This window comes from Ascaphus truei, chromosome 12 (genome assembly GCF_040206685.1).
Source record: "Ascaphus truei isolate aAscTru1 chromosome 12, aAscTru1.hap1, whole genome shotgun sequence".
NCBI classification, from domain to species: Eukaryota; Metazoa; Chordata; class Amphibia; order Anura; family Ascaphidae; genus Ascaphus; species Ascaphus truei.
The window spans coordinates 22,137,118-22,163,185 of NC_134494.1; the positions used below are offsets into that span (position 1 = coordinate 22,137,118).

The 26,068-nt window shown below is 50.7% G+C and overlaps 1 protein-coding gene across 7 annotated transcripts in view; it reads left to right on the forward strand.

The window, feature by feature from the left end:
* Nucleotides 1-26,068, forward strand: part of MYRF (myelin regulatory factor) — a 191,831-nt gene that overhangs the window by 100,313 nt on the left and 65,450 nt on the right. For 6 of the 7 annotated variants that reach the window (XM_075566951.1, XM_075566953.1, XM_075566955.1 and 3 more), the window contains 10 exons: nt 297-420; nt 918-1,113; nt 2,176-2,252; nt 3,664-3,774; nt 4,729-4,825; nt 5,472-5,672; nt 7,153-7,261; nt 8,992-9,101; nt 9,314-9,459; nt 20,480-20,552. In XM_075566951.1, the coding sequence (XP_075423066.1) occupies nt 297-420; nt 918-1,113; nt 2,176-2,252; nt 3,664-3,774; nt 4,729-4,825; nt 5,472-5,672; nt 7,153-7,261; nt 8,992-9,101; nt 9,314-9,459; nt 20,480-20,552 (1,244 nt within the window). The remainder of the gene's footprint in view (nt 1-296; nt 421-917; nt 1,114-2,175; nt 2,253-3,663; nt 3,775-4,728; nt 4,826-5,471; nt 5,673-7,152; nt 7,262-8,991; nt 9,102-9,313; nt 9,460-20,479; nt 20,553-26,068) is intronic. The other variant, XM_075566952.1, reaches the window with a different exon arrangement.

Sequence of the window (26,068 nt, forward strand, 5' to 3'; positions counted from 1 at the left end):
TGTTTGTGTGTCATTACCCAGCTCCTAACACACACAAACACTAATACATATATTGTAAACCCTAATATACGAACACGCATACACACACACAACGGCGCGGAGTGTGGCTCCAACATACACAATATCGTTCCACAGGTCTGGGGGTTCAGTGCTGTCTCTGGGTCTCGTAGTGTCCCTTGTCCCGTCCCCCAGGTCTTATGTAGGACATGACACACAGTGACACATGGAGGGAGGCGTATGGGGGTCTGTGCTCGCTCTGGGAGTCCCATAGAGCGTCTCTTGTCTTCTCCTTCCAGGTCTCATGCAGGACAATGACAGTCTCAACGGCTCCTACATGGACCCCAATTACCAGTCTATAAAATGGCAACCGCATCTGCAGAACAAGTGGGTCTCCCTATACGACGCCAACTACAAAGAACTGTGAGTAAAGCTCTATGTCTAGCTATGCTATATCCACCCCCATCCATGGGCAGAGAGAGGGACGGAGGCGGTGGAGAGGTTCTCATTGAGAAACAGGAAAAGGAGAGTAGGAGGGGAGTGAAGTGGATCTCCTTGAGAAAAAGTTGGGGGAAAGCCGGGAGGTGAGTGGGTCTCTTTGTATAATGCCAACTATAAGAACCATAGCAATGCTCAGTACCCAAAGAAACAAGAGTTAGAGGGTGTGGCAGATAGACGAGCAGACTCCATAACTGTGCATACACCATACACCAGAGAGTGGTTGTGGTTAAAGAGAGGGGTTCCATCTAATACAGACTCTGAACCTAGAGACTGGGGGCAGATAAAGATGGCGAGTTGGGTCCCATGGGATCACGCCAGCTATAAGGAGCCATGAGCACCCGTTCACTCTGGGCATCACTAGTGGTGGGCAGTATATGGGTGATGTCAGGTGCCCAGTGACATCTGCTCCCTTCCTGCAGCCCTCTGCCCACCTACAAGGTGGACGCCGACAAAGGGTTTAACTTCTCGGTGGGGGACGATGCCTTTGTATGCCAGAAGAAGAACCACTTCCAGGTCACTGTGTACATCGGGATGATCGGGGAGCCAAAATATGTCAAGACACCCGATGGGATCCTACCGCTGGAGTGCTTCTACCTGAAACTGAATGGGGTGAAGGTGAGTAACAGAGAAAGGGAGAGTGACAGAGAGAATGGAAGAGAGAGCGAGAGAGACTCCCACTTACACCACAGGGCACCATACCGCTGGAGTGCATCTACCTGAAACTGAATGGGTGAAGGAGAGTGACAGAGAGAATGGAAGAGAGAGCGAGAGAGACTCCCACTTGCACCACAGGGCACCATACCGCTGGAGTGCATCTACCTGACACTGAATGGGTGAAGGTAATCAGTGGAGAGAGCAATAGGGAGGAAGAAACAGACATAGATGAGAGAGAGAAATCATACCCCTAGGGTGCACCTACCTGAAACTGAAGGTGAGCAGGAGGAGAAGGGAGGTTTGAGTGTCAGTGTGAGCTGTGTCACTGGTTATGATTGCGTCATGTTAAGGCTGCGCTTATAGTGCCTGGCGACGGCGATGCGACGTCGCTCCAAATCAAATACATTGACTCCGTCGTCAGCGCTTATAGTAAGCGCGGGGAGCGACGTCACGACCCAAAATTTTGAAGCCGGGTCTATTTTATTTTTTAGAGACAGTCGCCAGATGTGACGGTCTCTAAACCAATCAGAGACCGCGGCCCGCCCCCTTTCGTGACGTCGCTGGCAACAATCACAGAAAACCGAATTATAACTTTCGCGGGTGGCAACGGGTGACGTCATCGGTCTCGTCGCCAGCACTATAAGCGCGGCCTCAGGCTGCGCTTATAGCGCCTGGCGACGTCGCGCCAAAACAAACACATTGAATCCGTCGCGTGCGCTTATAGTAGGCGCGACGGCTACGGAGCGACCAAAAATGTTGTAGCCCGTGTTATTTGATTTTTGGATCGCCACATGCGACTGTCACCTTACCAATCACAGAGCGCCTACTGCACTCTGCCCTCCCCCTTGGTGACGTCACTGGCCTCGTCGCCAGCGACGTCGCTCAAACTTTAAATGCAACTTTCGCCAATGGCGACGTCATCGGTCGCGTCACCGGCACTATAGACGCGGCCTAAGTGTAAATGGGTGGCTGTGTGCGCCCATATAACTCGTCCCGCGGGTTTCTCCTGGTCTATCCCTGCAGCTGGAATCCATCAATCAGTCCATCAACATCGAGCAGTCACAGTCTGATCGCAGCAAGCGTCCATTCCACCCCGTCACGTGAGTCGCTGGGAGGGGGGCGGGCAGAGGGGAGAGGATGGGGGGGGGGGACTGAGGGGAAGGAGAAGAGTGCACGATAATCCTAAACTTATTGCTTGCATTTATACACCTCCTCCATAGAACTGCTCCAGGGCAGATCATAATCCCATATAAGAGTACGTGGTACAATTTACAAGCTCACAGAGTCCCTGCTTACAGTCTCATTTTGGGAGCATGGGGTACATGCGAGCTCAGTGAGAATGCTAGGCCTCTGGCGGAGTTCTCCCACCTCAAAGACCAGCACATTTACCTCTATACTGCACCATCTCAAACACGGTGTATCTTTGCAGCCTGTTCCGGGTAACAGGACATTGTGGTTGTTGTGCCCAGGTTTATATAACCCTTTTGCACTCTGTGTAATGGATAGTCAGTCTATATTGTGCTGACTGCAGGAATAGCAGCACACCGCCCCGGTCACTAAGCCTGTATCCGGCCCAGATAGGGAGCTGTCTCTTGGTTGAAGTGCTGTGTTCTACAGTAGCTGTCTCTCTCCACATAACCTATCGTCTACCTCTTAAGCACTTTGCATACATGACACCCTGCCTGTCTCTCAGGCAGTCTCCATACAGTAAGGATTAGGTGTGCGCCCTACGGTTTTACCCCACCTGCCAGATGGCGCCAACCCCCAGTTATTTAGCGGAAGTAAAGTCGGGTCGCAGCTTTGTCATTTAACATTTAGCAAAACACGGCAGCCGGCCGCAAGTCCCTGTACGCAGACGAACCCATGCGCCCTGCACGTATTTTGGGGGGGAGACCCTTAAGAGGCCGACTCCGCCCCCTGTCCCCCATTGTGGCAGCCTGGGCCTGACCGTACAGTTTGACGGCCAGCTGTCTCCACCTGACCAGGGCAGGGGCCCCGACCGGCCGCAGGAGTCTGCGCCTCCTGTCTGCCCCCTCTCTTCTGGGGACTGAACCACAGGCCCGACCGGACAGCCAGAGCCTTTCCTCTTAACATTTTCCCGGCACCTTGAAGCCGCCTGACGTGACCGTTCCGCTGAAGCGGTGACGATAAACAGGTTGACAGAAAGTTAAGACATATTGGTTAGACTTAAATAATACATTTCTGGGGCTGGATCGGTGGGAAATTCAGAGAGGTGATCGTTTTTACTGCGTGACCCAGGCTATTTAAACCCCAAGCCCTGCGCGTTTTACACCCCTGGCCAGGGGAGGCCCGTGGCTACCAGGCTCCCACGGCCAGCCTGGAGTCAGACCATTCTCCTGCTGGCGCACGTTAAAGTTGAATAGCCTCATGGGATGGAGGAGAGCCGTCCAAACGCCATCTTTGTGAAGCACTTAGCCCTTATGGTGTCGACAGCCCCATTCTGCGGCCTCTGCCTCTTCTTAACATGCTGTCTGTCTCTCTCTCTCTCAGGCTGTCTCTTCCCACGGATCAGGTTACCAAAGTGACAGTCGGAAGGCTACACTTCAGCGAGACCACTGCGAATAACATGAGAAAGAAAGGGAAACCCAACCCAGACCAGAGGTGAATACCACATTGCAACACACACTGAATCCCCAAACAAACACCCTGCACCCCCAAACACACTGACCAGAACTAACCCCACCCACATTGAGACTAGATGTTAACTTCCCTCCTCATACACACTCACTGACCCTAGGTAATTACTCATCATATGTACACTAACCAGGGGTAACTTTCCCACTCAGCCTGACAAGAGGTAACGACCTTCCTCTCCCTCTGTCCCTCTCTTCCTCTCCCTCTGTCCCTCTCTTCCTCTCCCTCTGTCCCTCCCGGCCTCTCTTCCTCTCCCTCTGTCCCTCCCGGCCTCTCTTCCTCTCCCTCTGTCCCTCCCGGCCTCTCTCCCTCTGTCCCTCCCGGCCTCTCTTCCTCTCCCTCTGTCCCTCCCGGCCTCTCTCCCTCTGTCCCTCCCGGCCTCTCCCTCTGTCCCTCCCGGCCTCTCTTCCTCTCCCTCTGTCCCTCCCGGCCTCTCTTCCTCTCCCTCTGTCCCTCTCTTCCTCTCCCTCTGTCCCTCCCGGCCTCTCTTCCTCTCCCTCTGTCCCTCCCGGCCTCTCCCTCTGTCCCTCCCGGCCTCTCTTCCTCTCCCTCTGTCCCTCCCGGCCTCTCTTCCTCTCCCTCTGTCCCTCCCGGCCTCTCTTCCTCTCCCTCTGTCCCTCTCGTCCTCTCTTCCTCTCCCTCTGTCCCTCCCGGCCTCTCTTCCTCTCCCTCTGTCCCTCCCGGCCTCTCTTCCTCTCCCTCTGTCCCTCCCGGCCTCTCTTCCTCTCCCTCTGTCCCTCCCGGCCTCTCTTCCTCTCCCTCTGTCCCTCCCGGCCTCTCTTCCTCTCCCTCTGTCCCTCCCGGCCTCTCTTCCTCTCCCTCTGTCCCTCCCGGCCTCTCTTCCTCTCCCTCTGTCCCTCTCGTCCTATCCCTCTGTCCCTCCCGGCCTCTCTTTCTCTCCCTCCTCTGGTCTCTCTCCAGGTTTTTCCTCCTGGTCGTGGCGCTGCAGGTTCAGGCTCAGAATCAGACGTACTTGTTGGCCGCGCAGTCCTCTGAGCGCATCATAGTCAGGGTAACCGTGAGTGCCAGGGGATCATTATATGCAGCGCGTAGTGCGTGCTGTACGACCTGCAAGGGATTATGCTGGGTTTCTGGGCGTTACGGTAAAGACATGGTTAGAAGTGGATGTTGCAAGAGAGAACATTATCTATATGGGGTAATATAAGAGTGTTTACGGGGTTGTACTGTATGGTGTATGAAACACCCCAATAGGGGGTAAAAAACGGTGCACAGCTTCAGCTATGGGATGAATGTATCAAAAGGGTTTATTATATTAAAAACATGGGCAAAAACATACTGATATTGTCACTCCAACGCGTTTCACACGCAGGGCGCTTTATCAATGCCGTGAGTACAGACTCTCTCGGAGAGTAACTGCATGTGATTACACCGCAGACCCCTGTCCCCTGCTAACACAGGCTAGTGAGGAACTCTTGAGCACTGGATTTTTTGAGCTATTGCTCTGACACTATCTGCACTGTATGGTGGTAATGCGGTTCGACGGGATCGGGGCGTAAGCGTCCGTAAATTGGTAAAAGAGGAAAATATAGAGTTGCTGACAGTGAAGGGAGCGTTATTAAGCGTCCTATAGCGCTAACAGGGTGCCATATCGCGGCCTCTCAGTCAGCCGTTGTGGGGTTTCTCATATCGGTCTCTCCCCGCAGGCCTCTAACCCCGGTCAGTTTGAGAGCGACAGTGAGGTGCTGTGGCAACGCGGGCAGCTGTCGGACACCGTGTTCCACCACGGACGCGTCGGCATCAACACGGAGCGGCCGGACGAAGCCCTCGTAGTACACGGGAACGTCAAGGTCATGGGGTCACTCCTGCACCCCTCCGACATGCGGGCCAAGGAGGACGTGCAGGAGGTGAGAGGAGGGGGCGAGGGTCAAGAGGGTGTTAAATCGTGAGGGGACATGTTGGAGGTGGGGGAGGAGTGAGCAGGAGGTGAGGAGGAGAGGGAGAGGTGTCGTGAGGGGACATGTTGGAGGTGGGAGAGGAGGGTGCGGGAGGTGAGGAGGAGGGGGTGAGGTGTCGTGAGGGGACATGTTGGAGGTGGGGGAGGAGTGTGCGGGAGGTGAGGAGGAGGGGGTGAGGTGTCGTGAGGGGACATGTTGGAGGTGGGGGAGGAGTGTGCAGGAGGTGAGGAGGAGGGGGTGAGGTGTCGTGAGGGGACATGTTGGAAGTGGGGGAGGAGTGTGCAGGAGGTGAGGAGGAGGGGGTGAGGTGTCGTGAGGGGACATGTCGGAGGTGGGGAAGGAGTGTGCAGGAGGTGAGGAGGAGGGGGTGAGGTGTCGTGAGGGGACATGTTGGAGGTGGGGGAGGAGTGTGCAGGAGGTGAGGAGGAGGGGGTGAGGTGTCGTGAGGGGACATGTTGGAAGTGGGGGAGGAGTGTGCAGGAGGTGAGGAGGAGGGGGTGAGGTGTCGTGAGGGGACATGTCGGAGGTGGGGAAGGAGTGTGCAGGAGGTGAGGAGGAGGGGGTGAGGTGTCGTGAGGGGACATGTTGGAGGTGGGGGAGGAGTGTGCAGGAGGTGAGGAGGAGGGGGTGAGGGGACATGTTGGAGGTGGGGGAGGAGTGTGCAGGAGGTGAGGAGGAGGGGGTGAGGTGTCGTGAGGGGACATGTTGGAGGTGGGGGAGGAGTGTGCGGGAGACGAGGGAAAGTAAGGTAGCCATTGAGTCTACAGGGGGTCCTCCGGGAGGTGAGGAAGCAGGCAATGTGCTAGAGTGGAGGAGGATGGGGGTGCGTGGGAGGATGGGGTTGCGGTGGGAGGATGGGGGTGCGGTGGGAGGATGGGGGTGCGGTGGGAGGGGGGGGTGCGGTGGGAGGATGGGGGTGCGGTGGGAGGATGGGGGTGCGGTGGGAGGATGGGGGTGCGGTGGGAGGGGGGGGGTGGGGTGGGAGGATGGGGGTGCGGTGGGAGGATGGGGGTGCGGTGGGAGGGGGGGGTGCGGTGGGAGGATGGGGGTGCGGTGGGAGGATGGGGGTGCGGTGGGAGGGGGGGGTGCGGTGGGAGGATGGGGGTGCGGTGGGAGGATGGGGGTGCGGTGGGAGGATGGGGGTGCGGTGGGAGGGGGGGGGTGGGGTGGGAGGATGGGGGTGCGGTGGGAGGATGGGGGTGCGGTGGGAGGGGGGGGGGTGGGGTGGGAGGATGGGGGTGCGGTGGGAGGATGGGGGTGCGGTGGGAGGGGGGTGCGGTGGGAGGGGGAGGTGAAAGGTGTTTGGTGTTTCACAAAAATAAATGGATGCATCGATTTGTGCATCCCCCAACTGTCTGATATTTTACATTTAAGTAATAAGAAGACAGCCTCAAATGACTCTCTATATATCCACCTCTCCCTCTTTCAGGTGGACACCACAGAGCAGTTGAAGAGGATCTCTCAGATGCGTCTTGTTCATTATCATTACAAACCAGAGTTTGCCAGCACGGTGGGACTCGATGACACAGAAGAGACAGGTACCTTGGACACAGCACTTCTTGTACACCCTCTGCTCTCCACGTACTCGCTCCCCACACGTCATCTCAGCACCCTCTGCTGGTCCAGTGTGGACTGTGCACAGTGGCTGGTCCTGCTGCCTATGAGGATACTGTACGAACCAGGACGTGTTCATGAACCTCAGGCCTTATTGAAGGGTCATAGTTAACAAACACACAGATACCCAGCAAGCTCTCAGAAACCCCCCCAAAATTACATATATATATGTAATTTTGGGGGGGTTTCTGAGAGCTTGCTGGGTATCTGTGTGTTTGTTAACTATGTATATATATATATGTATATGCATATATATGTATATGTATATATATATATGTATATATATATATATATATATATATATGTGTGTGTGTGTGTGTGTGTCAAAAGGAGTGCTGCTGGGCGTGGCTAATTGTATAAAACAAGAAACAAAGTTAAGAGCAACATCCAATGTGACAAAAATACACAGTGAAATACCTATACATCTCTTGAAAAAGGGGTAATTTCTCAATAAAAATAGAAGTTATAAAAAAAAGAAAAAGGGGTCATTTAGTTAACCCTTTGGCCAAAGCATGTAAGCCTGGAGCCACTTTCAAGGCATGACCATAATATCGCAGTTCCTAAACACTAACTGATTATAGGCCCAGACTAAGGGTCATAGTTCGTAAGACCTATTTGACCCTTAGACTGGACAGTTACCCCTCCCCAACTCCTCACTCACAAAGTAGGGCCTTCTCCTCTATAGGAATCATCCACTTAGAAAGTGGTGAGTGTAAGGGAGACGCTAGTCATGGTCCTCTCCGGAGACAATGACTCGGGAGATGGTGTCGCTCATTGGGTGATTGCTCAGAAACTAGTGAGTGAGAGTATCACCTACACTGCAACAGTGATCACTCAGGTGATGCGTTTGACACTCACTGAGTGTCTGCATCTCTGTAGGGGTAAGTGAGTGTATATATCCCTCACAAAGTTAAGCGCAATAGAGTGCAACCAACAGTACAAAAAGAATAAAGTGCAATGATGGTAAGTGAATAAAACACTCACATAGGTATCTGCAGATGAATGACTCGGCACGCGCCACCTCTCTTAAAAAAATATATAGAGAGAACATAGCGTGATGTAATTTTAATGGACATAAAACCAAAAGATGGGGGAGAAAGGACACACCTTCTCCCACTCCTTTAAAGCATTGAGTGCTGTAAGGGCACACCACCCTGCATCTCCCCGAACAACTTTTCTTTATGGTGTAAAGCTCTACGCCTGTAGCCTGGATCCTCCTTACAGCCCTCAATGCTTTAAAGGAGTGGGAGAAGGTGCATCCTTTCTCCCCCATCTTTTGGTTTGATGTCCATTAAAACTGTAGTATGCTATTTTCTCTCTCTATATTTGGCGCATGCCAAGTCATTCACCTGCAGATACCTATGTGAGTGTTTTATTCCCTTACCACCACTGCACGTTATTCTTCTCATTTTTGTACTGTTGGTCGCACTCTATTGCGCTTCATTTTTTCCACAATTAATCCATGCACACAGTCTCTAGAAACTGTTTTTTTGAGCAGCACAGAGGAGCCCTATTTATATATACACCGATTTTTGAATTTAGATTGCGCTTCTTATTTCCAATTCCATCCCTCACAAAGTGTCTTCTGCCCCGCAAAAGTATTTACTCAGGAGATGGCGAGTGTCACACTGATTGTGTTCCCGGTCCCCTGCAGGGGTGATCGCTCAGGAGGTGCAGGAGATCCTGCCCGAGGCGGTGAAGGAAAGCGGAGACGTGGTGTTTTCCAATGGGGAGACCATCGAAAACTTCCTGGTGGTGAACAAGGTGAGGCCTGCATGGGGTAAGAGCGAGGGTGGTCATGCTATGAGGTTGGTCAGTGGGGCAACGCCAAGGGAGGAGTGGTGGCACGTGCAGTGAGAGAACCTGGTAGGTGCGCGAGAGATGGTGGTGGTGGTGGTGGTAGGTTCAGAAAGAGAGAGGCGAATGCCGTGGGAGGTGCTGACCGCTCCTGTCTTTTCCCTCCGTGTGACCCCAAGGAGCGGATTTTCATGGAGAATGTGGGTGCCGTGAAGGAGCTCTGCAAACTGACTGACAACCTAGAGAATCGGATCGATGAGCTGGAGAGATGGAGCCGCAAGCTGGCCAAGCTCCGCAGGCTGGACAGTATGAAGAGCAGCAACAGGTATCTACTGTACATATACCTTGCATCTTACTCCTGCATGAAGAGATTGTATTGTATTGTATGTCTTTATTTATATAGCGCCATTAGTGTACATAGCGCTTCACAGTAGTAATACATGTGGTAATCAAATAAATAACAGATAATATAAATAACAGATCATGGGAATAAGCGCTTTAGACATAAAAGTAACATTAAGGAAGAGGAGTCCCTGCCCCGAGGAGCTTACAGTCTAATTGGTAGGTAGGGAGAACGTACAGAGACAGTAGGAGGGAGTTCTGGTAAGTGCGTCTGCAGGGGGCCAAGCTTTATGTATCATGTGTTCAGAATATCCACAGTGCTATTCATATGCTTCTTTAAGCAAGTGTGTCTTAAGGTGGGTTTTAAAGGTGGATAGAGAGGGTGCTAGTCGGGTACTGAGGGGAAGGGCATTCCAGAGGTGTGGGGCAGTCAGTGAAAAAAGTTTAAGGCGGGAGAGGGCTTTAGATACAAAGGGGGTAGAAAGAAGACATCCTTGAGAAATAACGAGAAATTAGGGCTGAGATGTAAGGAGGGGCAGAAGAGTGTAAAGCTTTAAAAGTGAAGAGAAGAATGGAGTGTGAGATGCGGGATTTGATCGGAAGCCAGGAGAGGGATTTCATGAGGGGAGATGCTGAGACAGATCTAGGAAAGAGTAGAGTGATTCTGGCAGCAGCATTTAGGATAGATTGTAGGGGAGACAGGTGAGAGGCAGGAAGGCCGGACAGCAGGAGGTTACAGTAATTAAGACGGGGGAGAATGAGGGCCTGAGTCAGAGTTTTAGCAATCGAGCAACAGAGGAAAGGGCGTATCTTTGTTATATTGCGGAGGAAAAAGCGCAGGTTTTAGAAATGTTTTGAATGTGGGGGGCGAATGTGAGAGAGGAGTCGAGTGTGACCCCTAGGCAGTGTGCTTGTGCTACTGGGTGAATGATCGTAGTTCCAACAGTAATGTGGAAGGAGGTAGTAGGGCCAGATTTAGGAGGAAGTATGAGGAGCTCTGTTTTAGCCATGTTGAGTTTAAGGCGGCGGAGGGCCATCCAGGATGATATAGCAGAGAGACATTCAGAAACTTTGGTTTGTACAGCAGGTGTAAGGTCGGGTGTTGGAAAGTACATTTGTGTGTCGTCAGCATAGAGGTGATAATTAAACCCAAAAGATGTTATTAGGTCACCTAGAGAGAGTGTATACAGAGAAAAGAGAAAGAGGTCCCAGGACAGAGCCATGGGGTACCCCCACAGAGAGATCAATAGAGGAGGAGGAGGTGTTAGCAGAGATCCACCAGGAACATTCACATAACTTGTATCTACATAATGCATAAAAAAAAACAGGTAGATTTAAGCTATACAGTATGTATCTACCTGCGTATGAAGAAACCAACAGGTACATGTAGAGGGAGAGGGGGGTTGGCCCAGTTGGCCCAGTATTAAAGGGGTTGCACCCCAAATGGCCACCCCCTGACCTCACCAGGGAGGCAAGGGGTTAACTGGACTGCGGTCCAGGAAGGTGGTTTACACCTTGTCATGTCATGAAAATGTATGTTCCCCTGTTCCCATGTTTCATATTAATCCTGTATTTTAAAGATGACTGATTTGACTAAGAAGCAACTGCCTGTGCTTATCACCTGGACTCCTGCCTGTGAAACTGCTTTCCAGGCACTGAAAACTGCGCTTGCTGGGGCCCCCATACTGGCTGCCCCGGACTATACCAAACATTTCCTCATACAGACTGATGCCTCGGACTATGGCATTGGGGCTGTGTTGAGCCAAGCGGGGGACGACGGCAGAGAGCACCCTGTAGTGTACCTCTGCCGAAAACTACTCCCCAGAGAGGTGGCCTATGCCACCATTGAGAAAGAGTGCTTGGCCATTGTGTGGGCACTCAAAAAACTCCAGCCCTATGTGTATGGAAGGGCTTTCACGGTCTTCACAGACCACAACCCCCTGAGTTGGCTGCAGAGGGCATCAGGGGAGAATGCCAAGTTGCTAAGGTGGAGCTTGGCCTTGCAAGAGTTTGAGTTTACTATTCAGCACAAAAAGGGTAGTGAAAACAGCAATGCTGATGGACTTTCACGTCAGGACTATCCCTCTGAAACTGAGTTCATTAAGGGTGCCAGCAGTGCCCCACTCCCCGTTAGGGCCAGTGGGCCACAGGTCACCCATTAAGAAGGGGAGGTGTAGAGGGAGAGGGGGGTTGGCCCGGTATTAAAGGGGTTGCACCCCATATGGCCACCCCCTGACCTCACCAGGGAGGCAAGGGGTTAACTGGACTGCGGTCCAAGAAGGTGGTTTACACCTTGTCATGAAAATGTATGTTCCCCTGTTCCCATGTTTCATTATAATCCTGTATTTTAAAGATGTTTTAAAGTGCATTTCTGTATCTCCAGTTCTGGAGGTCACAGAGAGTTGATATTTGGCCAATATGTGGAGTCACTGTAGGCATTAAGAACTGGCAAATTTCGACCCACTGAGCCCACCAGAATGGAACTTATTAATATGTGTAGATATTAAAGTGTATATGTATGGTATTTTGGATCTGGATCTGGATTTGAAATGCAGACTCCATCTGCTATGCTAATAGGTCATGAAGGGCAGCCGGCTGATTGAGCCTAAGCACTGTGATCAAAGGTTACCTGCCTGATTGTTTACACTAAGTACTAATCAACAGATCAAGTACTAATCAACAGACTCTGCCACTCTAATTGTTACCTGAGGGTGGAGAATCATCAAACTGGAGTGGTTTGTAAGTGTTATGTCTACACCTACAAACAATGCAGATACTTCATTTGATAGACTGGTCGTCGCCCCTGATTTAATTATGGGGCTACCCATAGAGTCCCAGTACACATGGGCTAATTAGCTGGGGGGCATGGGTTAATCTGTGTCTCCACGTTAGGGATTGGATACAGATAATTGTTCACCAATAGTCTGTATTCAATGTTAAGAATAGGGTTACACAGGTATATAAACTGTGTCAACCCTACAGTTTTTAGTTGTGCTTCTGATTCCACCTGGGATGTCACCGGATTGCTGGAGAATTGCTAGCTGATACTTCTCCATCCCCCAACCCTAAGTAAGTGTTACCTTCTTGTCTGTTAATTGTACTATATTGCTGTGTCCACCTTTTTTAAGGAATAAATATATTTTATTATATCTAAGCCTCGTTCAGTTCAACCCAGATATTTGGTGTTCGTTATATCTTGTCATAAGCTACCGTGACAAGCTCTATAATTAACTGGTGGCAAGCGGCGGGATTGAACTGAACCTATATTACAGTGTTCTGTGGGACTCTGTCATATAGTGGGAACTCGAGAGTAATTGCGAGTTCCTGGGACTAAAGATATTGAACACACAGTAGTGCAACAGTTAACACAAGTTGTAACACAACCTCAGTGCTGCGACCGTGAACCATGAGCGAGGCTGAAGGCTCATCCAACATGAGGACCCGAGCTCAGCTGAAAGACAAGTGCCGTGAATATGGACTGCCCTATGAGAACCAGGAGGTCGCAGACATGGTTGACGCAATCGGTGACTATGAAGCCCGGCTTGCAGAGCCTCAGGATACGTCTCAGCTTGCCCTTATACAGCCACCCGGAGATCAGGGAAGGAACCCAGTGCCGGGGCGGCGGAATCTCGGGGAGGAAACGAGTGCACCGCCTGGGAGCAGTGCAACAGGAGGGGTACTGGTTGCTGCAGCTACCAGTCCGTTCACCCCTGAAATGTTGGCACTGATTACGGCGTGGGGAGACAGATGGACACCGGAGGAGTGGCTGCAGTTTATCACTATGGCAGTGAACAGACCCGCTTATTGCCCCCCTGTCCAACCCAACAAAGATGAACTCAAACTGGATCAGCACAGTCTCACCAAGTTCGTGGAAGGTACTGATCAGATCGACAGTTTTTTAAAGAACTTCAAAGCACAGTGCTGGCGGTACAAAGTGTTTCCCCAGCATAGGGTTGCACGTTTGGACCCCTTATTGTCCGGCTTGGCTAAGCAGACGACGATGGCGCTTCCAGATGAGTATGCTGATGACTATGAACACCTGAAAGAACTGTTATTGTTTCAGTACAGTTTTACCCCTGAAGCCTACCGGGGTAAATTCCGGCAGGAAGAGAGGCAGCCCCAGGAGTCCTATGTTACCTACGTGACCCGCATGGCTTTGTACGGGATACGCTGGGTGGAGGGCTATGAGGCACGGACTTACCAACGCCTGCTGGACCTCATCTTTCAGGAGCAGCTCATGCAGCAGTGCCCGCCGGCGGTGAGGGCTTGGGTGTACGACAAGAAGCCCAAGACTTACCAGGAGACGGCGAGGCTTGCAGACGACTATGTGGCCAGCCGAGCCCTGATGACCGCCAAAGCAGTAGCCAAGGTGGCGGTGGCGGTGGCGGCGGCACCGGCCAGAAAGTCTGCCAATACCCCCCAATGGACTCAGAGGCCGTCTGCGGGCAGCAGTCCACCGAAAGCGGGGGAGCTCCGGCACGAGCGCCGGTGCTACAACTGCAACCGCCCATGTCACATCAGAACAGATTGCCCGGAACCCCTGCGTTCCGGCGGACCCCATCAGGGGCAACGCACCCCAGCTGCGAAGCCGGTAGCCCGCGTGCGGGTGGCTTCCACCAAAGACTCCGGACCGGTCATGGAACCAACTCCCAGCGAGACGTCCCATGCCACACCTGTCCCGGTTTCATCGGTGCCTACAGCCAAGAGCGGAGGACATCTCAGCGCGGACCTGCAGCAGACGGACGGCCGGAGCAGACATCTCACCCCGGTCACAGTCGGTGACCGGCAAGCAGTCGGCTTGCTGGATTCAGGAGCTGCAGTGACCCTGGTCTGACCTGATATGGTCCGGCCAGAGGAATTACTCCCAGGCCCTGGGATACAGATCACTGTGGCCGACGGAGAGCCACGTTTTCTGCAAGTGGCCAGAATCTTTTTGGATTGAGGGAAGGGCCAGGGCGTGCAGGAGGTGGGGGTTTTACACGGTTTGGATGCCAAAGTTCTTCTTGGCAACGACCTGGGACCGATGACCTGCACCTATGACCGAGTGCCCAAGCCCGCTGCAGTGGCGGCGGTTACCCGGAGCCAGACAGCGGCAATGGCGGCGGCGCCAGTCCCCCAGCCTTTGGGACCAACGTTAGCGGAGGGCGCAGAGGAGCCTGGGGAGGTAAGCCAGGATTAGTTGCAACCACAGACTGACTTACTGTTCCCCCTCACCCTTCCCCATTCTCCGGACAATGACATGACTGGGGGGTGGCCAGAATTAGGAGCCCAGTTTAGGGAGGCAGTGAAGACAGACCCTACCCTGGCCGGCGTGAGACTTCGGGCATCCGAATCTCAGGCAGGGGAAGGCACTGAGCACTGCCTATGGGATAAGGGACTCCTGTATAGAGAAGAAGGGAACCCAGGGATAGAGGAGGGATTGACCGGTAAGCGACAGCTAGTAGTGCCCCAGGGGTACCGACAGCAACTGTTACGGTTAGCTCACTCTATTCCGTTAGCGGGACATCGGGGGGTCAACCTGAACACGAGCCCGGTTATTACAGCGTTACTACTGGCCGGGGGCATCTCGAGATGTAGGCACTTTATGCCGCTCTTGTGATGCCTGCCAGCGAGTGGGTAAGGCGGGCGACCGTGTGAAGGCACCCCTGAAATCCCTACCGATAATAGGGGAACCCTTCCAGAAAGAAGCGATGGATCTTGTAGGACCCCTTATTATTCCTTGCAGGTCAGGGAAGCGCTACATCCTCACGGTGGTGGATTTTGCCACCCGGTACCCTGAGGCGGCAGCGCTTGGCACCATAGATACCAAGACAGTGGCAGCAGCTTTGCTGAACATTTTTTCTAGGGTAGGTTTCCCTAGTGAGGTCCTAACCGATCAGGGGTCGCAGTTCATGAGTGAACTGTTACATTGTCTCTGGGATGCATGCGGTGTACAGCACCGGCGCACTACCCCTTACCATCCCCAGACAAAAGGATTATGTGAGAGGTTTAACGGTACCCTGAAGCAGATGCTTCGGACCTTTATAGAGGCGGAGGGGAAAGACTGGGAGATTCACCTGCAGCACTTGCTGTTTGCCTACCGAGAGGTACCGCAAGAATCTACAGGCTTCTCCCCCTTCGAGCTACTATATGGCCGCAGGGTACGTGGACCTCTGGACCTATTCCGTGAGGGATGGGAAGGGGAGGCTACTGCTACTGATGCTTCAGTGATCCAGTATGTAGTTGATCTCCGAGACCGGTTAGAGATGCTCATGGGGGTGGCCCAGGACCACCTCAGGGCCGCTCAGACCAAGCAAAAGCAATGGTATGACCAGCATGCCTGTAGCAGAGAATTTATCCCAGGACAGCAGGTGTTTGTTCTCAAACCCACTCGGGAGAACAAGTTGATGGCTGCCTGGTCGGGACCGTACCCGGTCATCCGAAAGGTGAATGAGTACAACTACGTTGTACAGGTAGAGCCTGAGAGGCATAAGACATATCACGTTAATATGCTGAAAGAATACAGAGCACCGAGTATGGGAGCAGTAATGGCCATTTGTAGCCCACTTCTGGAGGATCCGGCGAGTAATGCTCTGCCTGATCTCCTAGGGGAGGCTAGGCAGGGAAACATTGTGGAGCAGGTAGAGATAGGGGCACAGTTGAGTGCTAGGCAGCAGGTAGACGCCAGGGACATGCTAGCTAAGTTTAGGGCCCTCTTCACTGACATGCCAGGGACCACACATCTCACAAAACACGCAGTGCACACAGGGGATCTGCAGCCTCTGCATAAGCACGCTTATAGAGTGTCAGCAGAGGTCAAGACCAGTATGGAGAGGGAAATAGAGGAGATGCTGACCCTAGGGGTAATTACTCCATCCCAGAGTCCTTGGGCAAGCCCGGTAGTTCTAGTCTCTAAGAAGGACAAGACCACCCGGTTTTGTGTGGACTACCGCTTGTTCAACGCTGGGACGGTGTCAGATGCCTACCCCATGCCCCGCATGGATGAGTTACTGGATGAACTCTCGGGGGCAAAGTATCTGACCACTATGGATTTGAGCAAAGGCTATTGGCAAATCCCACTGACCCTGGAGGCTAGGGAGAAGTCAGCATTCATCACTCCAAGTGGCCTCTATGAGTTTTTGGTGATGCCATTTGGGATGAAGAATGCCCCGGCTACCTTCCAACGCCTGGTCAATAGGTTACTGGAAGGGATGCAGAGTTATGCCAGGGCTTACTTAGATGACATTGCTGTCTTTAGTAATTCCTGGGACTCCCACTTAGGACATGTAGCTGCGGTGCTGGATAGGATCAGGGAGGCTGGGCTTACCTTGTAACCCACTAAGTGTATGGTAGGGATGACAGAGGTCCTGTACTTAGGGTACAGGGTGGGTGGAGGGCACCTCAAACCAGAGCCAGCCAAGGTAGAAGCCATAGTTCAGTGGCCTGTTCCAAAAACCAAGAAACAGGTCATGGCATTTTTGGTCACCGCAGGGTACTATAGGAAGTTTGTCCCACAGTACAGTGCCGTGGCCAAACCCCTGACTGATTTGACTAAGAAGCAACTGCCTGTGCTTATCACCTGGACTCCTGCCTGTGAAACTGCTTTCCAGGCACTGAAAACTGCGCTTGCTGGGGCCCCCATACTGGCTGCCCCGGACTATACCAAACATTTCCTCATACAGACTGATGCCTCGGACTATGGCATTGGGGCTGTGTTGAGCCAAGCGGGGGACGACGGCAGAGAGCACCCTGTAGTGTACCTCTGCCGAAAACTACTCCCCAGAGAGGTGGCCTATGCCACCATTGAGAAAGAGTGCTTGGCCATTGTGTGGGCACTCAAAAAACTCCAGCCCTATGTGTATGGAAGGGCTTTCACGGTCTTCACAGACCACAACCCCCTGAGTTGGCTGCAGAGGGCATCAGGGGAGAATGCCAAGTTGCTAAGGTGGAGCTTGGCCTTGCAAGAGTTTGAGTTTACTATTCAGCACAAAAAGGGTAGTGAAAACAGCAATGCTGATGGACTTTCACGTCAGGACTATCCCTCTGAGACTGAGTTAATTAAGGGTGCCAGCAGTGCCCCACTCCCCGTTAGGGCCAGTGGGCCACAGGTCACCCATTAAGAAGGGGAGGTGTAGAGGGAGAGGGGGGTTGGCCCGGTATTAAAGGGGTTGCACCCCATATGGCCACCCCCTGACCTCACCAGGGAGGCAAGGGGTTAACTGGACTGCGGTCCAAGAAGGTGGTTTACACCTTGTCATGAAAATGTATGTTCCCCTGTTCCCATGTTTCATTATAATCCTGTATTTTAAAGATGTTTTAAAGTGCATTTCTGTATCTCCAGTTCTGGAGGTCACAGAGAGTTGATATTTGGCCAATATGTGGAGTCACTGTAGGCATTAATTAATTTCGGCCCACTGAGCCCACCAGAATGGAACTTATTAATATGTGTAGATATTAAAGTGTATATGTATGGTATTTTGGATCTGCCCTGAAAATGCAGACTCCATCTGCTATGCTAATAGGTCATGAAGGGCAGCCGGCTGATTGAGCCTAAGTACTAATCAACAGACCAAGTACTAATCAACAGACTCTGCCACTCTAATTGTTACCTGAGGGTGGAGAATCATCAAACTGGAGTGGTTTGTAAGTGTTATGTCTACACCTACAAACAATGCAGATACTTCATTTGATAGACTGGTCGTCGCCCCTGATTTAATTATGGGGCTACCCATAGAGTCCCAGTACACATGGGCTAATTAGCTGGGGGGCATGGGTTAATCTGTGTCTCCACGTTAGGGATTGGATACAGATAATTGTTCACCAATAGTCTGTATTCAATGTTAAGAATAGGGTTACACAGGTATATAAACTGTGTCAACCCTACAGTTTTTAGTTGTGCTTCTGATTCCACCTGGGATGTCACCGGATTGCTGGAGAATTGCTAGCTGATACTTCTCCATCCCCCAACCCTAAGTAAGTGTTACCTTCGTCTGTTAATTGTACTATATTGCTGTGTTCACCTTTTTTAAGGAATACATTATATTTTATTATATCTAAGCCTCGTTCCGTTCAACCCAGATATTTGGTGTTCGTTATATCTTGTCATAAACTACCGTGACAGTACATATACAGGACACATTTCTGCACTGCCCTGATCAATATAATGATTAGTGATAGATGCGTAAACATTTGGGGGGGAAAAAATCATAATAAATATATATTTATATATATATTTATTAATAAGCACTTAATGTGAAATACATTATGTAATTATGTAATGCTATCCCTGAAGCCTACATTATATAATGCTCTCTCTCTAGAGCAAAAAATCCAATGTATAAAAAACCTTTGGCACAAAGAAGAATTATAACATGGTGTAATGCAGCTGGGACAAACAAACTCCCAAAGTGATGTTTGTTCTAGCGCGGTAAAGGCAGTAACCTCCTGGAGAACGCCTCCGCTGCGTTATTCCTGCGCAAGACTCCTACTTCTATTGACTCAAAAGAAGAGAGTGCACAAATGGTATAATATTGTTTTAATATACAGGCGGTCCTCGGTTATACGCCAGAATCCATCCCGCAAACCGACGTCGGATTGCAGGTCCAATGTTAATTCGCGGCGACGAGTGTCGGATAATCCTTTGCAATGTCGGATAATCCGTACCGACGTCGGATAATGCGTTCAGCGGAAGGCGTTACCTGGCGTCGGATAATCCGTACTGACCTCGGATAATGCGTTCAGTGGAAGGCGTTGCCTGGCGTCGGATAATCCGTATCGAACTGGGATAATGCGCTCAGCGGAAGGCGTTAACCGGCGTCGGATAATCCGTACCGACATGGGATAACGCGTTCAGCGGAAGGCGTTGCCTGGCATCGGATAATCCGTACCGACCTCGGATAACGCGTTCAGCGGAAGGCGTTACCCGGCATCAGATAATCCGTACTGACCTCGGATAATGCGTTCAGCGGAAGGTGTTACCAGGCGTCAGATAATCCGTACCGACGTCAGATAATGCGTTCAGCTGAAGGCGTTACCCGGCGTCAGATAATCCGTACCGACATGGGATAACGCGTTCAGCGGAAGGCGTTGCCTGGCGTCGGATAATCCGTACCAACGACGGATAATGCATTCAGCGGAAGGCGTTACCCGGCGTCGGATAATCCGTTTGATAACGGACAGTCTGATAGCAAGGACCACCTGTATTTAAAACGTGTAAAAATCTATGTGCTGCGCACCTCACAAACGCGCTATTAGAGAGGGTTGGGGTTCCTTACAATTTATCTGATCTCAGACGCGCTATTAGAGAGGGTTGGGGTTCTTTACAATTTATCTGATCTCAGACGCGCTATTAGAGAGGGTTGGGGTTCCTTACAATTTATCTGATCTCAGATGCGCTATTAGAGAGGGTTGGGGTTCCTTACAATTTATCTGATCTCAGACGCGCTATTAGAGAGGGTTGGAGTTCTTTACAATGTATCTGATCTCAGACGCACTATTAGAGAGGGTTGGGGTTCCTTACAATGGATCTGATCTCAGATGCGCTATTAGAGAGGGATGGGGTTCTTTACAATGTATCTGATCTCAGACGCGCTATTAGAGAGGGTTGGGGTTCTTTACAATGTATCTGATCTCAGACGCGCTATTAGAGAGGGTTGGGGTTCCTTACAATGGATCTGATCTCAGATGCGCTATTAGAGAGGGATGGGGCTCCTCAACCAGAAAAGGTTAAAGAACACTGATCTAACTACAGCATGCAGAGAACCAGCAGGTACCTACACCTTATATCTACCTACAGGTACATACAGATACCTTCTATATACACCTAGTTCCTACATGAAGAGCATTGCCAGGTACCTATACCTACCTGCACTATACGAATAACAGGAATCCCACTTCTGTAGACACTCACCGCATTACTTACCTTACAGGGTGTAATCTGTAGCCGCATATACCTCTCTCCTATATTACATGTGTGTGTGTGTTACGGTCTCGCTCCCCTACCTCCCTGCTCTCTATCTTCTCAGTCACACAGGAAGTCAGTTCAGCCGCGCAGGAAGCATCCCCTTCAAACAGCGTCCATCCAAAGTTATGGGCAAAGTAAGTGTGTGCAGTGTCAGTCAGGAGACAGGAACTGTGTGTGTGACTATCTGATATTGTGTCGGGGTGTTATTGTGCGCCTATGTACCTATACTGTATGCGACGCTGCATTTGTCAGTGTGTCTGTGATACTATGCATCTCTCAGTACGTATCACCGACACTGTAGCATCTGTGTATTAAGACAAGTGATGCAGTTTAAACTCATTTAAGCCAATAACATTGTGTTTGATATTTACACATTGTGATACGGTCTTTTGGTGTATCTGATGCTATGTACCTTTGTCTCTTGGTGTGCGTCTGATGTTGTGTGTCTCTACTCTGACACGGTCTTAGTTTGTGCCTGATGCTGTGTGTACCTGTGTATCTACCACTGTCTCTCTTAGTGTCTGGCTGTGATGCTGTCTTGCTGTGTATCTGAAGTTGTGCGTCTGCTGTGATACTCTTTCTTGCTGTATATCTCTGATGCTGTGTGTCTGGCTGTGACGCTCTTTCTTGCTGTATATCTCTGTTTCTGTGTCTGGCTGTGACGCTGCCTTGCTGTATATCTCTGTTTGTGTCTGGCTGTAACGCTCTTTCTTGCTGTATATCTTTCATGCTGTGTGTCTGGCTGTGACGCTCTTTCTTGCTGTATATCTCTGTTTCTGTGTCTGGCTGTGACGCAGTCTTGCTGTATATCTCTGATGCCGTGTGTCTGGCTGTAACGCTCTTTCTTGCTGTATATCTCTGATGCTGTGTGTCTGGCTGTGACGCTCTTTCTTGCTGTATATCTCTGATGCTGTGTGTCTGGCTGTGACGCTCTTTCTTGCTGTATATCTCTGATGCTGTGTGTCTGGCTGTGACGCTCTTTCTTGCTGTATATCTCTGATGCTGTGTGTCTGGCTGTAACGCTCTTTCTTGCTGTATATCTCTGATGCTGTGTGTCTGGCTGTAACGCTCTTTCTTGCTGTATATCTCTGATGCCGTATGTCTGGCTGTAACGCTCTTTCTTGCTGTATATCTCTGATGCCGTGTGTCTGGCTGTGACGCAGTCTTGCTGTATATCTCTGATGCTGTGTGTCTGGCTGTAACGCTCTTTCTTGCTGTATATCTCTGATGCTGTGTGTCTGGCTGTAACGCTCTTTCTTGCTGTATATCTCTGATGCTGTGTGTCTGGCTGTGACGCTGCCTTGCTGTATATCTCTGATGCTGTGTGTCTGGCTGTAACGCTCTTTCTTGCTGTATATCTCTGATGCTGTGTGTCTGGCTGTAACGCTCTTTCTTGCTGTATATCTCTGATGCTGTGTGTCTGGCTGTAACGCTCTTTCTTGCTGTATATCTCTGATGCCGTGTGTCTGGCTGTAACGCGCTTTCTTGCTGTATATCTCTGATGCTGTGTGTCTGGCTGTAACGCTCTTTCTTGCTGTATATCTCTGATGCTGTGTGTCTGGCTGTAACGCTCTTTCTTGCTGTATATCTCTGATGCTGTGTGTCTGGCTGTAACGCTCTTTCTTGCTGTATATCTCTGATGCTGTGTCTGGCTGTAACGCTCTTTCTTGCTGTATATCTCTGATGCTGTGTGTCTGGCTGTAACGCTCTTTCTTGCTGTATATCTCTGATGCTGTGTGTCTGGCTGTGACGCTCTTTCTTGCTGTATATCTCTGATGCTGTGTGTCTGGCTGTAACGCTCTTTCTTGCTGTATATCTCTGATGCTGTGTGTCTGGCTGTGACGCTGCCTTGCTGTATATCTCTGATGCTGTGTGTCTGGCTGTGACGCTCTTTCTTGCTGTATATCTCTGATGCTGTGTGTCTGGCTGTGACGCGCTTTCTTGCTGTATATCTCTGATGCCGTGTGTCTGGCTGTAACGCTCTTTCTTGCTGTATATCTCTGATGCCGTGTGTCTGGCTGTGACGCAGTCTTGCTGTATATCTCTGATGCTGTGTGTCTGGCTGTGACGCTCTTTCTTGCTGTATATCTCTGATGCCGTGTGTCTGGCTGTGACGCAGTCTTGCTGTATATCTCTGATGCTGTGTGTCTGGCTGTGACGCTCTTTCTTGCTGTATATCTCTGATGCTGTGTGTCTGGCTGTGACGCTCTTTCTTGCTGTATATCTCTGATGCTGTGTGTCTGGCTGTAACGCGTTTTCTTGCTGTATATCTCTGATGCTGTGTGTCTGGCTGTAACGCTCTTTCTTGCTGTATATCTCTGATGCCGTGTGTCTGGCTGTGACGCTCTTTCTTGCTGTATATCTCTGATGCTGTGTGTCTGGCTGTGACGCTCTTTCTTGCTGTATATCTCTGATGCTGTGTGTCTGGCTGTAACGCTCTTTCTTGCTGTATATCTCTGATGCCGTGTGTCTGGCTGTGACGCGCTTTCTTGCTGTATATCTCTGATGCTGTGTGTCTGGCTGTAACGCTCTTTCTTGCTGTATATCTCTGATGCCGTGTGTCTGGCTGTAACGCTCTTTCTTGCTGTATATCTCTGATGCCGTGTGTCTGGCTGTGACGCTCTTTCTTGCTGTATATCTCTGATGCTGTGTGTCTGGCTGTGACTCAGTCTTGCTGTATATCTCTGATGCCGTGTGTCTGGCTGTAACGCTCTTTCTTGCTGTATATCTCTGATGCTGTGTGTCTGGCTGTAACGCCCTTTCTTGCTGTATATCTCTGATGCTGTGTGTCTGGCTGTAACGCTCTTTCTTGCTGTATATCTCTGATGCTGTGTCTGGCTGTGACGCTCTTTCTTGCTGTATATCTCTGATGCTGTGTGTCTGGCTGTAACGCTCTTTCTTGCTGTATATCTCTGATGCTGTGTGTCTGGCTGTGACGCAGTCTTGCTATATATCTCTGATGCCGTGTGTCTGGCTGTAACGCTCTTTCTTGCTGTATATCTCTGATGCTGTGTGTCTGGCTGTGACGCAGTCTTGCTGTATATCTCTGATGCTGTGTGTCTGGCTGTAACGCTCTTTCTTGCTGTATATCTCTGATGCTGTGTGTCTGGCTGTAACGCTCTTTCTTGCTGTATATCTCTGATGCCGTGTGTCTGGCTGTAACGCTCTTTCTTGCTGTATATCTCTGATGCTGTGTGTCTGGCTGTGACGCAGTCTTGCTATATATCTCTGATGCCGTGTGTCTGGCTGTAACGCTCTTTCTTGCTGTATATCTCTGATGCTGTGTGTCTGGCTGTGACGCTGCCTTGCTGTATATCTCTGATGCTGTGTGTCTGGCTGTGACGCTCTTTCTTGCTGTATATCTCTGATGCTGTGTGTCTGGCTGTAACGCTCTTTCTTGCTGTATATCTCTGATGCTGTGTGTCTGGCTGTAACGCTCTTTCTTGCTGTATATCTCTGATGCTGTGTGTCTGGCTGTAACGCTCTTTCTTGCTGTATATCTCTGCCGTGTGTCTGGCTGTGACGCAGTCTTGCTGTATATCTCTGATGCTGTGTGTCTGGCTGTAACGCTCTTTCTTGCTGTATATCTCTGATGCCGTGTGTCTGGCTGTGACGCTCTTTCTTGCTGTATATCTCTGATGCCGTGTGTCTGGCTGTGACGCAGTCTTGCTGTATATCTCTGATGCCGTGTGTCTGGCTGTAACGCGCTTTCTTGCTGTATATCTCTGATGCTGTGTGTCTGGCTGTAACGCTCTTTCTTGCTGTATATCTCTGATGCTGTGTGTCTGGCTGTAACGCTCTTTCTTGCTGTATATCTCTGATGCTGTGTGTCTGGCTGTAACGCTCTTTCTTGCTGTATATCTCTGATGCTGTGTGTCTGGCTGTGACGCTCTTTCTTGCTGTATATCTCTGATGCCGTGTGTCTGGCTGTAACGCTCTTTCTTGCTGTATATCTCTGATGCTGTGTGTCTGGCTGTGACGCTCTTTCTTGCTGTATATCTCTGATGCCGTGTGTCTGGCTGTAACGCTCTTTCTTGCTGTATATCTCTGATGCTGTGTGTCTGGCTGTGACGCAGTCTTGCTGTATATCTCTGATGCCGTGTGTCTGGCTGTAACGCTCTTTCTTGCTGTATATCTCTGATGCTGTGTGTCTGGCTGTGACGCAGTCTTGCTGTATATCTCTGATGCTGTGTGTCTGGCTGTAACGCTCTTTCTTGCTGTATATCTCTGATGCTGTGTGTCTGGCTGTAACGCTCTTTCTTGCTGTATATCTCTGATGCTGTGTGTCTGGCTGTGACGCTCTTTCTTGCTGTATATCTCTGATGCTGTGTGTCTGGCTGTAACGCGTTTTCTTGCTGTATATCTCTGATGCTGTGTGTCTGGCTGTAACGCTCTTTCTTGCTGTATATCTCTGATGCCGTGTGTCTGGCTGTGACGCTCTTTCTTGCTGTATATCTCTGATGCTGTGTGTCTGGCTGTGACGCTCTTTCTTGCTGTATATCTCTGATGCTGTGTGTCTGGCTGTAACGCTCTTTCTTGCTGTATATCTCTGATGCCGTGTGTCTGGCTGTGACGCGCTTTCTTGCTGTATATCTCTGATGCTGTGTGTCTGGCTGTAACGCTCTTTCTTGCTGTATATCTCTGATGCCGTGTGTCTGGCTGTAACGCTCTTTCTTGCTGTATATCTCTGATGCCGTGTGTCTGGCTGTGACGCTCTTTCTTGCTGTATATCTCTGATGCTGTGTGTCTGGCTGTGACTCAGTCTTGCTGTATATCTCTGATGCCGTGTGTCTGGCTGTAACGCTCTTTCTTGCTGTATATCTCTGATGCTGTGTGTCTGGCTGTAACGCCCTTTCTTGCTGTATATCTCTGATGCTGTGTGTCTGGCTGTAACGCTCTTTCTTGCTGTATATCTCTGATGCTGTGTCTGGCTGTGACGCTCTTTCTTGCTGTATATCTCTGATGCTGTGTGTCTGGCTGTAACGCTCTTTCTTGCTGTATATCTCTGATGCTGTGTGTCTGGCTGTGACGCAGTCTTGCTATATATCTCTGATGCCGTGTGTCTGGCTGTAACGCTCTTTCTTGCTGTATATCTCTGATGCTGTGTGTCTGGCTGTGACGCAGTCTTGCTGTATATCTCTGATGCTGTGTGTCTGGCTGTAACGCTCTTTCTTGCTGTATATCTCTGATGCTGTGTGTCTGGCTGTAACGCTCTTTCTTGCTGTATATCTCTGATGCCGTGTGTCTGGCTGTAACGCTCTTTCTTGCTGTATATCTCTGATGCTGTGTGTCTGGCTGTGACGCAGTCTTGCTATATATCTCTGATGCCGTGTGTCTGGCTGTAACGCTCTTTCTTGCTGTATATCTCTGATGCTGTGTGTCTGGCTGTGACGCTGCCTTGCTGTATATCTCTGATGCTGTGTGTCTGGCTGTGACGCTCTTTCTTGCTGTATATCTCTGATGCTGTGTGTCTGGCTGTAACGCTCTTTCTTGCTGTATATCTCTGATGCTGTGTGTCTGGCTGTAACGCTCTTTCTTGCTGTATATCTCTGATGCTGTGTGTCTGGCTGTAACGCTCTTTCTTGCTGTATATCTCTGCCGTGTGTCTGGCTGTGACGCAGTCTTGCTGTATATCTCTGATGCTGTGTGT